Below are 15,171 nucleotides of genomic sequence, written 5' to 3' on the forward strand. Positions count from 1 at the left end.
ATAAAACTTTTCATGAGAAACACTAGATGTAAGAAAATAATGAAACAGTGTAAAGTATTGGAGGAAAAAGATTTTGAAACTATAATTCTATTTCCATCTAAACAGAATAATATTTTCAGTCATATGTACAAGATGTTAAAAATTTTACAACCTACATACATTCTGAGAGAAGATGATATATTTCAGCAAAAAAAAAATTAAAATGAATTTGAGGGAACTTCAACTTCCGGTAATGGCAGTGTAGGAATTCAGACCAATCCACCTCCTGAGAATAACTGAAAAAGTTGGGTCTATATTTCGGATAAGAAGGAAACCCAGAGAGGTTTGGAACAACTTTTCTTCTAGAAGCATCTATGGATTGCAGAAGAGCCAGCTGAGAAGCTTAGTAGAGCTTTAAAACAGTCTTACAAGGCTAGAGAGAAACCAAAAAAATGAGAATCAGGGCCAAGCAAGGAGTGGGAGAAGAGCAGCGCTGGTGAAATCATCAGGTTTTGGGATGGAATCCAAGGTATAAGTATTGACTGGATAGAGTAAGGTTCTGCTTCAAACCACTCAGTGTTATGACTTCTTGTGCCCTTAACCTCATGCCTAAAATAAAAAAAAAAAAAAAAATTGTTTTTTTTTTAAGGAGATGTAAATTCTTTTTGGATAAAGAATACATCTTCCAAAGTCTCAAAGCATTTTCATTATTTTTCAAATATAATGCCAGAACAACATGGCCAAAAACCTAAAGCAATAACAAACAATATAAATAAACCCACAGAGGATTCAGAATATGGAGTCTTTAGACTCAGGCTTTAAAACAAATGTGATTAACGTGTTCAAGAAAATAAAATATGAGATTGAGAATTTCAGCAGAGAATCAGAATCTATAAAATGGACCCTCTAAAACTAAAAAATGCAATAATAGAAATAAGGAAGTCAATAGATGGGTTTACTATATTTTAATGCAAATAATGTGCACCTTCTATGTTTGTTTGCTACCTGCACCCTCCCCCTTGTGAGGTATTTTCATAAGTACTGGTATTCCAATTTTTTTTTTTACATGTTGCTTTTAAAAAATTAGCATAGTGCACTTATGAACATACCTTGATGGGGGAGGGAGTAGTTGGCAAACAACGTAGGAGGCACACATTATTCATGTAAAAAAACCAAAAACCTGTTGCCGTGGAGTCGATTCCGACTTATAGCGACACTATAGAACAGAGTAGGACTGCCCCATAGGGTTCCCAAGGAGCGCCTGATAGATCTGAACTGCCAACCTTTTGGTTAGCACCCAAACTCTTAACAGCTACACCACCAGGATTTCTAACCTTATAGGATTACCGAATACCTTAAATTCTCATTAAAAGATGACAGCAGGAAAGCTTTTGCCATCCTGGGTCATTAAGATGCCTGGGGTTTCAGAGTCTCCTCCACACTACCTAAGTGTATAGAGAAGGCCCTCTATTCAAGAGAAGATTGACGGTGAGGGAACTCAGGTAGAGTGCAGTGAGACAAGAGCTGACCAGTAGGGTGAGAGTGGGGATGTTGACCAAAGTAGGCCTGAAGTTGCTAAAGCTTCAAGAGGCAGTGAACTGCCGAAACCTCCTTTTGCGGCACTAAGTGTAGGTCAGGAGAGCTTTGCTGTATGAAGCCTTTGACTCCAACCCCTGCCACCCTAATTTTACCAGGACCACCTGTCTGACCACAATGCTGCTACTGCACTTAGTCTTTATCACTAGGAATAACTAAATATTCATTTCTCAAATACTTTTTTCAGCTTGTCATGTGCAGGGCTCTGTGCTGTTGTGCCTCTATAATTGATGCTGGTTTACTGTTATTTTAATATGGTATAATCATGCCCCCCCCCCAAATTATAAAGTTAGAGAATAAACAAACAAAATAGAAGAGCTAGAAAAATGGGTTGTAGGTGATGCTAGTCAAAGAACAAATTGTCAAACAGGTGGAGAATTATTTCCTGAGTAATCTCTGAAAACCTACAATGCAGTGGTCGAGACATGGGTCAGCAAATTATGGCCCAAGGGCCAATTCCAACCCACTGCCTGTTTTGTAAATGGAGTTTTACTGGAACACAGCCACACTTACTTGTTCACATATGGCTGCTTTTGCATTACAATAGAAGAGTTGAATAGTTGTGACAGAGAACATCTGGCCCACAAAGCCTAAAATATTCACTATCAGGTACTTGATGAAAAAAAAGTTCACTGGCTCCTGGTCTAGAAGTAAACATACCAAAAGTGTTTTGATTCTGATTGAAAAACTCTAAATTCTGGTTTTTCCACTACAGCATATAGCCCATCTATTGTATATGTGTTATTTCTCAAAGACTTTCTTATTAAGTCACAAGCAACTATAAGTCAATTTCAGAGGTAAAAATTTAGTTACCACTAACTTCAAAATTGTGTTTGATTCTCATTCTAGAAATTGGCTGGTGACAAATCAAACATGAAGTTTGCAGTTTTGTTTTCTTTTTTTCTGCTTGTTACTTTTCATGCTGATTTTGGACAAAATAAAGAAACTAGGAAGCAAGGGAGAAAGATGAATTACCGAAGATTAAGGAAAAGTTCCTCACCCAACCACAGGTCAAACAGACAGCTTGGGGTACAGCAAACAGATACTGTTACACCAGCCACAAGATTTCCCACTGCTAACTTTGGTTATACTATGGATGAAAACTTTGAATCCTTTTCAAGTATTACTGGAGAAGAAGCAAGCTATAATGTGTTACCAGGTAAGAAAAAAGTATGAGAGTGTGAGAGAGAAGAAAGAGAGAAACTCCATATAGATAATTTGCAAAAGAAAAAAAAAAAAACCACAAAAAACAAATGACTCCAGATTATTACAATTTCATTCACCTATAAAGGTAACTTTTAAAATAATTTAAAGAATGATTTATGGAACAATACTTATAATACAAAACTCTTGGGAAAAGAAAAAAAATTACTTATCCTACAACTATTACAACTATTCTTATAAAACCACAGTTACCATTTTGGTTTATTAATCATAATACATAAATATTAAATTGTTTTCTTATTTATAATGATAGATTTAGAGCACAGAGATAAATTATTTGGATGATTCTATGCACACATGGCTATTACACACAGCCTTCCATTTAAACTTTCCTTGCAGTTTTTCCTCACCTCTTCCTTCACCCTCCTGGTTCTCCTATTTCCCCATTTCCTATTTATCTATGGTTCTCTTATTTTTGCTTTCCCTTTTCTATGCTTTATCTTCTCTTACAATTCTTTCTTTGGGTAATATTAAGGCCCCAGATGCACGAACTTGGGAGCTTGGCTATTTGTTTCCTAGAGAGCCACAGAACATAGGAACTTCCACACCAAATTTAGCCTAGTGGGAGAAGAGGAGAGCATGACAGAAAGAGACCAACACAAAAAGCTGAAAGAATTCAAGTATGTTTAGAAGTTTATTCCATTACTGAAATTACCTTAAACTCTCATTCTTACACCTTAAATTCTCATTTTTATACTCTCATTATACTGTCAATGCCTATAGGGTATTTTATTAGATTTTTGAAAAATCTTTTTGGCTGTAATATTAAAATAGTAATTTTAAATGTATCTTTTTGTTTCAGTTCCTTATCAAGAAACTAATAATACATGCATCCAAACAAAATATAAGTAAATATAGTCTCACTTCAGTAGAGAACTTTGTCATGACCTTTCATTTCAAACCACTGAATTGATTTTGTATAGAATAAACAACAGGTAGTCCCCAACTTATGATGGGGCTCTGTTCTGATGACTGTCATAAATTGATTCTGATGTAAGTCAAATACCTTTTTTTTTTTTTTTTTAGTTTCCATAGCCTGCTATATGGCAGCATTTTGAATATCATAACACTGAACATCTTTGAGTAAACATCTGAGAATGAAATGATAACATCAGCAAATTATGTGTTGCATCACTGTATGTAGTACATATTACTAATGATAAGATGTACAAAAAAACCCAGATGGTAGTAAGTGTGCTTGGTCGTAACTTGAATACGTCATAAGTTGGGGACTACTTGTACCGAATTTCTAAAGGCTGTTTCAAAGATTTTAACTAGGCATTTAAAAAAAAAACTAGTATTTAATGGCCCGTGTTTTTCCAGGTTTGGCAGAAAACAGCAATTTATATTATAGGATATGTCGTCATTAAATAAAACTTTAAAAGACAAAAGAAAATATCACTATATAATATTCTGTGGCCAATAGTTTCATAGATTATGTCAATAAAACCAAATGCTTCTGAATGATATTACTTCCATCAAATAAACAAGAATAGCATACAATTATCATGAAACCGACTCGAAGGCACGTAACAACAACCATCGTGAAAGTAGGCAGATTAGTACACATTTACAGCATGAGTGGGGAAGGAGAATATGGAGGCAGAGAAATCAGTTTAAAAGATATTATAATAATAGCATACACATAGCTGCTAGAAAATGATGAGGTCAATTTCCCTAGTTAAGGGGAAAGATGTCCCAGCTATAACGATAGAAAATAAAAAGGCTAAAAAGTACTGTGTAAAATGTGATCTCAAATGTTTAAAACATTGAAAATATAATTCAAGTGGTATGCATAAAAAAGATTAGAAGACGTATACTAAACATTTCTGAATTGTCTAGGACTGTTTTCCAATGGTTCTAAGCTACTTTTTTTGTAATTATGGCAAAATACCCGTAACAAAATTTGCCATTTTAAAGTGCACAATTCAGCGGCATTTAGTATACCCACAGTGTTGTGCAGCCATCACCGCCATCTAGTTTACAAACATTTTCATCACCCCAAAAGAAAACCTGTACCCATTAAGTTGTCACTCCCCATTGCCTTCTCCTCCCAGCCCTGGCAACCGCTAATCTGCTTTCTGTTTCTATGGACTTGCCTACTCTGAATATTTCATATAAATGAAATAAGAGAATATGTATCCTTTCTACAGTTCTAGCTCCTCTTATTTGCATAGTTGATCCATTCTGAGTTAATTTTACATATGGTGGGAGTTAAGGGTCCAGCTTCATTCTGTGTGTAGAAATCCGGCTCTCTCAGCACCATTTATTGAAGAAATTGTTCTTTCTCCATTGAATGGATTTCGCACCCTTGTCGAAAATCAATTGGCCAGAGATGTATGGGTTTATTTCTGGACTCTCAATTCTATTCCAGTGATCTATATGTCTATTTTTATGCCAGTACCACACTGTTTTAATTACTGTAGTTTCATAATACTGTACTTTTATACTGTAGTTTTTGCCTTCTTTTTTGAGATTGTTTTGGCTATTTGGAGTCCCATGCAATTCTACATGAATCTGAGCATTAGCTTTTCCATTTGCGAAAAAGCCTGTTGAAATTTTTATAGGGTGTATTACTTTTATGGAAACCCTGGTGGCATAGTGGTTAAGTGCTACAGTTGCTAACCAAAGGGTCAGCAGTTCAAATCCACCAGGCGCTCCTTGGAAACTCTATGGGGCAGTTCTACTCTGTTCTATAGGGTAGCTATGAGTTGGAATCGACTCGACAGCACTGGGTTTGGTTTGGTTTTGGTATAGTACTTTTATAGCCAGGACAAAACTTGTATATACTTTTTTCCTGGAGGTGACAGAGTGGGGTGTAGAAGGGTGGGCTTAGTCTACTGCAAGTATCCAAATGAGAGATAGGTAAAGCCTGAACTGGGCTGAGACAGTAGTGAGGGAAAGAAGGAGACAAATGTGAGAGCTCATTTGGGGATGGAATTTGGAGACAGTGGCTCATCAGATGGAGGAGATTTATCAGGGCCGACAGCTGGGGCAGAAGGAAAATATCCCTCTAGTATGCTCCTTGCTCTCTAACAGCCTACTTAGTTGATACACATATCTGCAGTCCCAGAAGCATGTATTCTTATCTACAACTCTGTATGTACAGAAGTGAATATGCTAAAAGACACTGCATTGCACACTTTAAAAAGGTGAATATTGTGGTATATGAATTATATTTCAATAGACTAATAATAAAAAACCCTGAATCAAAATGCAGTTGCAATGTTTCATTGAGAATTCAATGTCAGAAATGCCACAAAAGCATGCTGTGTGGTCCCCTTCCCTACCTGCATATCGAGAAGAGTGGGGTGTGGGCTCATCATTGGTGCTGTCCCAGCAGCAAGCACTGATAGAACCGCGTGCTGTGCCCCTTCTGAAGTTGATGTGGCCGTATAACCTGCCTTAGCCAATAAAACAAAACACTCCAGAGCACATATGTGGTTTGCATCCTCTCAGTGTTTAGGGCAGCTTGCTTTGAGATGAAGCCGTTGTCAGGGTTGCCAGGTGACTTACCGTGAGCAGAACCCCTGTGTTTCCACCTTGGAAACAAAGTGTGGATGAGAAATAAACTGAGATTTGGGGGTTGTTTCTTGCTGTTTTATAACTTCATCTACCTTGACTGATACAAGATGGAAGTGGAATTCAAGGAGTCCAGTTACCATGAGGAGGTTACTCTCATGAGAGGGGTAGAGAGGAGATGGGTGTGAGAGGCATTTCAGAGGGTTCTATAATAAGGCATGTCTACCCTACGCATGAACGCACAAAGAGCACACTTCTTGCGTGGTTATGTCAGTTTGGCTTCATGTCGTGCTCATTTCTATTCACAGTTGCTAAAACTCACATAAGAAATTGAACGTATTCCATGTGTGTTATTTGTGTTCTTCTAGGAAAAAAGGGGCATTGCTTGTTCAAGGGGATGATCATGTACAACAAAGCTGTATGGTCCCCTGAGCCTTGTACTATCTGCCTCTGCTCGAATGGAAGACTGCTTTGTGATGAAACCATGTGCCACCCTCTGACGTGCCCCAAGACATTTATACCAGAAGGAGAATGCTGCCCAGTCTGCTCTGATACTGGTATAGAGATTCTGCCAACACAAAATATCATGTGTGATTTAGCCTTTAAATTCTATTTGCTTTTATTCTGACACTATCCATTTTTACAAACTAGTCATCAGGCATTAGATTTTGGCACAATGCTGACAAACAGAAAAAATATTTGGAAAAGTGTACGGTAGGGGATAGAAATCAAAGATCTTGGCTTTATAGCTCCAGCTCTGTCAGCCAGAGTGAACTTGGATCAGATTACATTCCACGTTTGACTCTCTTGGGCAATACAATATGTGTCAGCTTTCAAGATGCAGCAACAGTATTTTCTATGGCTAGTGTTGTGTGCCATCGAATAGATTCCAACACATAGGGACCATATATGACAGAGTAGAACTGCCCCCATAGGGTTTCCTAGGCTTTACAGGAGCAGATAATCTTTATGGGAGCAGATTGCCAGGTCTTTCCTCCTGCAGAGCCACTGGTGGGTTCAAACCCTTGACCTTTCAGTTAGCAGCTGAGCACTTAACCATTGCGCCACCAGGGCTCCTATAAACATACATATGTGTTGATACACACGCATATAAACATTGCTGAGCTTTTATTATGTGTTAGGGTCTCTGCTCAGTGTTTTACATGCATTATCTCACTGAACCCAACTCAACGTGGGCACAATCATTACCCTCATTTTAAACGTGCAGAATTCATGGTGAACAAACGAGGAGTGGTTTCTATCTAATAAGAATGAAGCCCCAACTCTCCAGTCTGTCCCCAACCACTCAAAGCTAGTGCAGGAAATTGCAGGCCATTATTCCCTGGATTATCTCCGGGTAATAAAGGAGCATGGCACGGCCTGGGAGCAGTGGTCTCTTGCGGTACTTCTATACACAGGAAGGTCATACCCTATGGTTTTATTGGTTGTTTACTAATTCTTATCAAATGACTGCATGGGAGGGAGACCTACATCTTACTTTATCTATGGATACTCTAAGAAAAGACTAATCAATGCCTTATGAAAATAAGCAAATAAATATTTGTTAAATCATTAACGATGGGAAGGACAGGAAAATTTTCTATTGTCTCTAAGGTAAATTATTCCCATGCACACAGTATGACCACAAGGGTAGATGTCTACAAAAGTCTCTTGCCGGGGAGAACAATTAGAATACTGAGCAATTGTATTTTGCTTTATATTACTAATTAGTTTGCTAAGGTATTATGATTTTTAAAAATGTTAGAAAATTAAAGTGTTTAATGGAACTGATTCTTTGGAATAAAACACAAGGTATGAAAGACAAGATTCAGAAATTCTCAGATATTTTTCAAAGGATATGAAATATTCTTGAAATGCTGTGGTTATTTTTTAACAATAAACTTGAATATATAGGAAAGATTTCAAATGCTTGAATATGACAGCATTCATTTTCTTTCACTAATTTTTCCCATCCCTTTTTGCATGTTCTATTAAAAAAATTTTTTTTTATTAGAGATGTGAAACTGTAACTCACAGGTGTTATAATATATACTGAATTGATATCAAGAAATTTCTTCAAATAATTATATTTTCTAATTTCTTTATTGGACTAATTCATGTATAGTATTAAATGAAAGCAGGGACATGATAAAATAAATGTATAAATTTTGATGGAAGAAAACCTAAGTAACTGTGAACTCAATTCTCCCTAGAACTCTTCCTTTGGAGGGTGAGTTTGGACTCCAGTCTTTGTCATGTCTTCCCAGCTTTCTGCCAAAAATGATAATGGCTAAATATAAAAGTACACTAACTCTCTGCTATTATCCATTCTTCTCCCATCATCACGGAATAATAAAAAGCGTTAGTGTGCATATGTCTAAGATAAAGCACCATCACTAAGTCCACTAAGCCTCTGCTAAGTCTCAGGTAGTAAAAATGACTTAAGTAGAGTCTAGGAGGGAAATGGGGAACTTTTTATACTTCTGAATACCAGAGTATACTAGTAGGTTTATGGAGGTGAAAGAAATAAAATCAGATAAAAATAATAGCAAGTCTATAAACATCAGCTGATTTCATTACCATAAGCAAGTAAAATATATGTATGTTTCACATGTTTATGTCTGCTGACGGTCTACAAATTCTTATATCAGTAATAGCCCTAATTAACTGAACAGTATCTATTATAAAGGTATGACATCTGATTATACTGTCATCTCACAATAGGACTGCTTACCATTTTGCATCATGTGGCAGTATTATTCCCTCTTTAGTTATTAGGCAGCATAGTATTTTAGTGAAAATAAGTATTTAGACACAGAGGCCAAAAAAAAAAAAAAAAAAAAAAACTCTAAGAGATGTTAAAAAATAGAAATAAAGTTACTATTAAAACTTTTCAAGCAAAAATTTCAAGATGTACTGCATCATTAAATTGCACTCAAATACTTGGAGGGAATAATATTTACTAAGCTTATTTTCATTATTTTTCCCTTTATTAATATCATCAACTTGCCTCTGCTACCTCCTTTTGCCTGGCTATTAGTCTCCTATTCCTTGTTCAGTGGTATAGCATTAAATGATAGAACTGAATTTTCTGGTGATTCTTCAGAACAAAGTGAACCTACCGCTTTACTTCATAAGCAACTGCCACCTACCCAGGTGGAAACGGACCAAGTATTAAGAAAAGAAGCATTTCAACCTGAGGAAGAGGGAGATGAAAAAATTAAAGAAGATGAAGCTATGCAGCCTCAGGTTCGGGGGAAATTGCACACTGAGGAGGAGAGCAGAGAAGAAGAGCAAAAGCAGAGATCTCAAGAGGAGGAGGGGCAGGCATATCAACATCTAAATCAAGGAAGGGAAGAGGAAGAGGAAGATGAAGAGGAAGGGGAGGCAGATGAAGAAGATACTGTCAGAGGAGATGTCTTCAGAACGCCCTCTCAATTCCCAATACCTGCTCCTCCTAGAGGCACACCGCCTCTGCCAAGCAGGTGCTCTCTGTCTTACAAGACCATAAGCTGCATAAATGTGGAGCTCACACAGATACCGCCAATAACAGCACCAGAAATAACAAGGCTGGAGCTGGCTGGTAAGAGACATTAACTTCTGTTTTATTTTGTGCTATAAAAGTAAATGACATCTGATAGTCCTAAGAACATTATATTTCAATTTCATAAAAATATAAATCGACCCCGAATAGACTAATTTCATGATCTTCAAACATATAAATAAACTCTGCAGAAGAGATGGTAGGAGCTTAATGCAGAATAGTTATAAAGCAAATTCCTCCAAATCAAATCATGATTTTTCCATTGGCCTTTTTGTTTTTAAAGTCTGCTTTATTGAAGTATAATTTGCAGAGTACAACTTATTTTTAGTGTACAGTTCCATGAGTTTTGACAAATGCATAGTCATGTAACCACCACCACAACCGAGATACAGAACATTTCTACTACCACCCCCAAATTCCCTCATGCCCCTCCCTTCACTGGAAACATCTGACTTGTTTTCTGTCCCTATAGTTTTGCCTTTTCTAAAATGTCATATACATAGTGCCTTTTCAGTTAGGCTTCTTTCATCAGCATAGTTCTCCTTTGTTGCTAAGTAGTGTTCCATTGTATGGATGGATCATGGTAACCAGGGGACATCTGGGTTGTTTGACATTTGGAGTGATTATGTATACAGTTGTTACGAACATTCCTGTACAGATGTTGGCGTGGACCTAAGTTTTTGTTTCTCTAGGAATGGGATTGCTGGGTCATATGGTAAATGTATAACTATGTAAGAAGCTGCCAGGCACTTCTCTAAAGTGGCTGCACCTTCTTACCAGCCACGTAGATGAGCTTTCGCTGCCCCATACCCTGGCTAGCACTTGGTATGATATTATTCGTTGTTTTCCCCATCATTTTACCCATTCTAGTGGGTATGCAGTGGCTCAGACCTTTTGCCCATGTTTTTATGGGATCAACTGGAGGGTTTTGAATGGAGAAATGTCATGATCAGATGTGTGCCTGAGGTTGGCTGGAGGGGAAGTTGGACCAGATTGCGTGAGCCTGGACATTCATCTGGGTGACAAGGTCCACACCATGGGTCGCCCGAAGATGTAGGGGTGAGAGTCTGAATGGGGTTCAGAGTGCACTTCAGGAGGAGGGTGAGGCCTTGTGCTTCCGTGCTCACCACTGACTTAGTTCAGGGGCCCTAGAGGCAGACCCCGAGATGATAATTTAGGTGTCATTTATAATTGGTAAGGGAATGGGGCCCATTGACATTTTTAAACTCTAAAATGTATTATCATTGAGATGAATACTCAATAGACAAAGTTCAATACTTTTGACCAAGAATGGCCAGACTGAGGATACTCCCAGTGTCCAGCTGACGGCAGCTTTAATGCCCTTTCCTGCTATCAGGCCTCATGCCTAGTGATCCTTTGGATCCAACAAGGCTCCCTGCTCCTTTGGCCTGTGTGTCAGGTGCACTCGGCTTTAAGGAAACCTGACTCTTGAAATCTAAAGTCTTACGAAAGATAAATGACCCATGGTTGATCACATTATCAAATCTTGGCTTTACAAGATCACTGTATTTTTATAGTATTACTACTTCTGGTAAGCTCATTTTTTTGTGTGTTTAAAATCATCAACTTCTATACTTGGCTAATGTAAAAAATACACACACACACACACACAAACCCCCATTAAAATTAAAGCATATAGAACTTCTGCAGATTGAAGATAGAACAGAATTAAAGACAAAAAAAATCACAGAGGTGCAACATTAGATCAGGAGTGGAATGAAGAGATTATCTTCCCAACCTTCTTATTTAGAGAAGGAAACCAATGCTCAGAGAGGGTAAGTAATGTCCCTGAGATTTCATTGATAAAAACAGCATCACATTTCCAGCCCAGGATCTAAGGAAATGTCAATTGGAAAATATGAAGAACTATAAAAATCAATTCTATACAACTTCCAGAAATACATCTTTGCTGTATAATGCATAATGCTAATAGAATTGTCAAGCAGACCACAATCTGGCTGTTTTGAGCCAGAGGCTTTATCTAAAACATGATGTACCAAAACAGAGCAAGTTTTAGGGAGAAAAATTTGACTATGTAAAACAATTTAGTTCCAGTTTTGTTATTTTTCTAAACATACATTTGTTTATACCATATATACTCTATTTTTGTTCTGAGTGTTGTTTTCTACTCCAAATAAAGCTCTGGTTACATATATGTATGCATATGTATGTATGTATACGCACATGCATCTATAACATAAACTGCTGCTTGTCCTAGGGAATTCCATCACTTCCATTCCAGACGAAGCATTTAATGGATTACCTAATTTGGAAAGGCTTGATCTGAGCAAAAATAATATCACTTCTGCAGGCATAGGCCCCAAAGCATTCAAGGTAAAAACATTTTGATCTGATCTGTGAATAACAATATATTTAACCTGTTTTCCTATATGACTTGCACTGGCTATGTTTGGAGGTGGGCAAGGGAAGAAAAAACAAAATGTCGATAGCTAAGAAAGTTTCCTCTCTGATGAGCCCTAAACTGTATTCAAGTTTTATCCTGAATATAGTTTGTTGTTCTACATATTTCTAGTAGTTTTTCTATGCTTCATTCTTAGGGCACCAACAGTAGCATCAGTGACAAAAATAATGTTTTGAATTTATGGAGTAGCTTCTCCCCATGTAGCCGAAAAAATGTAGAAATAGGGTTTCTTAATCCATAAAGCACTTCCTGGCAATTAAAAAGAGCTCATCTGGAAACTCTATCGACATTTTTCAGGCCAGCAAGACAGAGCATCCTTATTTTTGTGCAGAATACTTCAGCTGGAGGGGATGCTGGAAAATCAAATGGACTCAGACAAAAATTAGCATGGGGATAGGCCAGGGAAAGAAGAGGGGAAGAGAGAGAATAGGAAACAGCATAGACTAAACCTTCAAAGGAAACAGATTTGACTAAAAACAAACAACAAAAAAAAAAAGGAAGGAGAGAGGAGAGGAATTTCAGAGAAACAAAGGCAGAAACAAGAGAGGCACAGTCTATGTGTATAGACAAGTACACGTAAATGCATGTTCTTTAAAAAGCCGTAAGTAAAACACGCTATATCTCACTAGGTCAAACTTTATTCCCTTGGACAATCTTCTGGGTCTTCCAACCACTCTTTGGATGAATCTCTGGCCCCTTTATCTCCAGTTCCTAGTTTTCATCCAGATTCTAGGATGGCAGTAAGTGAGCTCCAGACACTCGAGCTACTGCCACAGACCAGCAGTATCTGCCAAAAGCTGTCTATCCACCTTCCTGATAGAATGACGCTGGTGTTAGGGGTTAGGGAGTCCATTTTCTATATTTGACCAAGAGGAAGATATTGTAGAAGTTAGCTCCTTTTCTCATTTTGGGATTCTCTGTCCTATTCCAAAATAATTGAAATTTGAATATATGACCACTGGATAGGGGAATCCCTCCACGTGGCTCCCCTAACACTGCCCAACTACAGCTTTCCACTGCTGGTGCTGGGCAGGCTGGCCTGTGAGAGGCAGCTACACACCAGAGACTGCGCTTTCCAGACAACCAGGATATCAATCATATAGAAATGGTTTGCACTATTTGTTGTACTTCATTTTGAAAATTTTTCACAATAATTAGTGCTATTTTATGACACCATTCCTACTTAGGATAGGAAACTGAGATTTACAAGTAGGTTGAAAGGATTAAAATAACTGTCTTAATTGTTGACAGTGATGACACATTATGGCATGATTTAATTAATGTTATGTCTGCTGCTATTAAGATGAAAAACCTAAGAGCTAGCAAAGTATGATCTATCTAGTGACTAGAGTAGCTTCTTCTTGCTTACTAAAGATGCTATATAATATGGATAAAAAACACCAAACCTGTTGACTTTGAGTCGATATCAACTCATAGATACCCTATATAATAACAATATATCGGTAGTGGGATACAAAGTCATAAAATATAGTTATCTTTCAGGCCATTCTACCTGGCAGGGTGAAAATGGGGACTGCTCATGTGGCCCCAACATGTAAGTCAATACAGTTTTGTGAGACTTAACTTACTACTTCAAACTGACCATTATATAAGACACATGTCTGTAGATTTGTAACCAGATAAAAGAGTAACTGAAATTTGCTTTTTAAGCTTCTGAAGAAGTTAGTACATCTGAATATAGATGAAAACAATTTGATACAGATTCCTTCAGAATTGCCATCTACATTAGAAGAGCTTAAAATCAACGAAAACAATCTCCAGGCTATCGATGAAGAAAGTTTATCAGGTATTTAACATTTGATTTTTCATTACAAGTTTCCATGTAACCTTCCTTCTATAGTTGTGTGGAAATTTTATCTACAGTACTATAAATATGTAAATATTGTAAAAATATACAAATGAGTAGCTAGTGAATTTTTTTAGGCCATTTTACTACTAAAAAAGTTGATAAAACTTATTTTAACTGTTGACTGACGCAACTTCTTAAAATGTAAGCTACCTGTTGTCTTAAAAAGCACCCTTATCATAAATAAAACTTTCAAAGATTTCAGGTTATCATCATCCATAATATAACTGTACTATAAATCCATAATATTCTAATAGTTACACCACATAGTCCTCAAACTACTGTGTGTTTTAATGTTGCATCTGTATTTATGTTTGTGCTGTTTTATTTCCTTAGGTGGTAACTAAGAGAGTTCCTTGATCGTAAGAGGCATTTATTAAAATTTGTCCATTGAATCTCCTCTATCACTCTTAAACATACCCCACCCACAACTCTCCCTGCCTCTTTACATTTTGATATTTTAATTTGTCATATGCTGGAACCTAAAACCAAGCACATGAGAATTATGTATAAAATATGAGTAAATGCGCATTAAATAAGAGGCTGAGATGCTATCCTGCAACAAAAGGTCATGAATTTCAGTACATAAACGTTACGGTAGTAACTTAAGTTTGAAAGCTTTGCTTGAGAGGGCTCGCTCTGGTACTTCCTGCACTCTTAGGTCAGTGAAAAATGGCTGTATTCACACCATGTGCCGAGTATGAACAAATGTTTGTATACACTGTTATCACCATGGCCTGGCTGTCTGAGCGAACAGGTTCTAGTGAAGTTGCGGCCATATTCTATACATTTGATATTGCTGAACTGACGCTTTTTACATTTGTTTCTTGACCAAATTTGGAAGATTGAAAGTGTCATACTGTGAACTCTGTATAAAAGAGGTATTATTACATTTAGTTTTTCACTTACTCCTAGCTAATATCTTTGATTATATACACTTCTTTAAGACAAAGACTGCCTCATTTTTCATTTTCCTAACAGTCTATTATGGATTGA

At 37.1% G+C, this 15,171-nt stretch overlaps 2 protein-coding genes across 4 annotated transcripts in view; one reads left to right on the forward strand and one right to left on the reverse strand.

The window, feature by feature from the left end:
- Positions 1-15,171, reverse strand: part of CENPP (centromere protein P) — a 383,426-nt gene that overhangs the window by 90,151 nt on the left and 278,104 nt on the right. The window lies entirely within an intron of this gene.
- The window catches only part of ECM2 (extracellular matrix protein 2), a 39,406-nt gene continuing 25,341 nt past the window's right edge, over positions 1,107-15,171 (forward strand). The window contains exons 1-5 of one of the 2 annotated variants that reach the window (XM_003421091.4): positions 1,107-2,734; positions 6,690-6,878; positions 9,362-9,904; positions 12,105-12,220; positions 13,980-14,115. In XM_003421091.4, coding sequence (XP_003421139.1) covers positions 2,449-2,734; positions 6,690-6,878; positions 9,362-9,904; positions 12,105-12,220; positions 13,980-14,115 — 1,270 coding nt within the window. In that variant the 5' untranslated portion in view covers positions 1,107-2,448. The remainder of the gene's footprint in view (positions 2,735-6,689; positions 6,879-9,361; positions 9,905-12,104; positions 12,221-13,979; positions 14,116-15,171) is intronic. The other variant, XM_003421090.4, reaches the window with a different exon arrangement.

The sequence above is a fragment of the Loxodonta africana genome, chromosome 9 (genome assembly GCF_030014295.1).
Source record: "Loxodonta africana isolate mLoxAfr1 chromosome 9, mLoxAfr1.hap2, whole genome shotgun sequence".
Taxonomy (NCBI): Eukaryota; Metazoa; Chordata; class Mammalia; order Proboscidea; family Elephantidae; genus Loxodonta; species Loxodonta africana.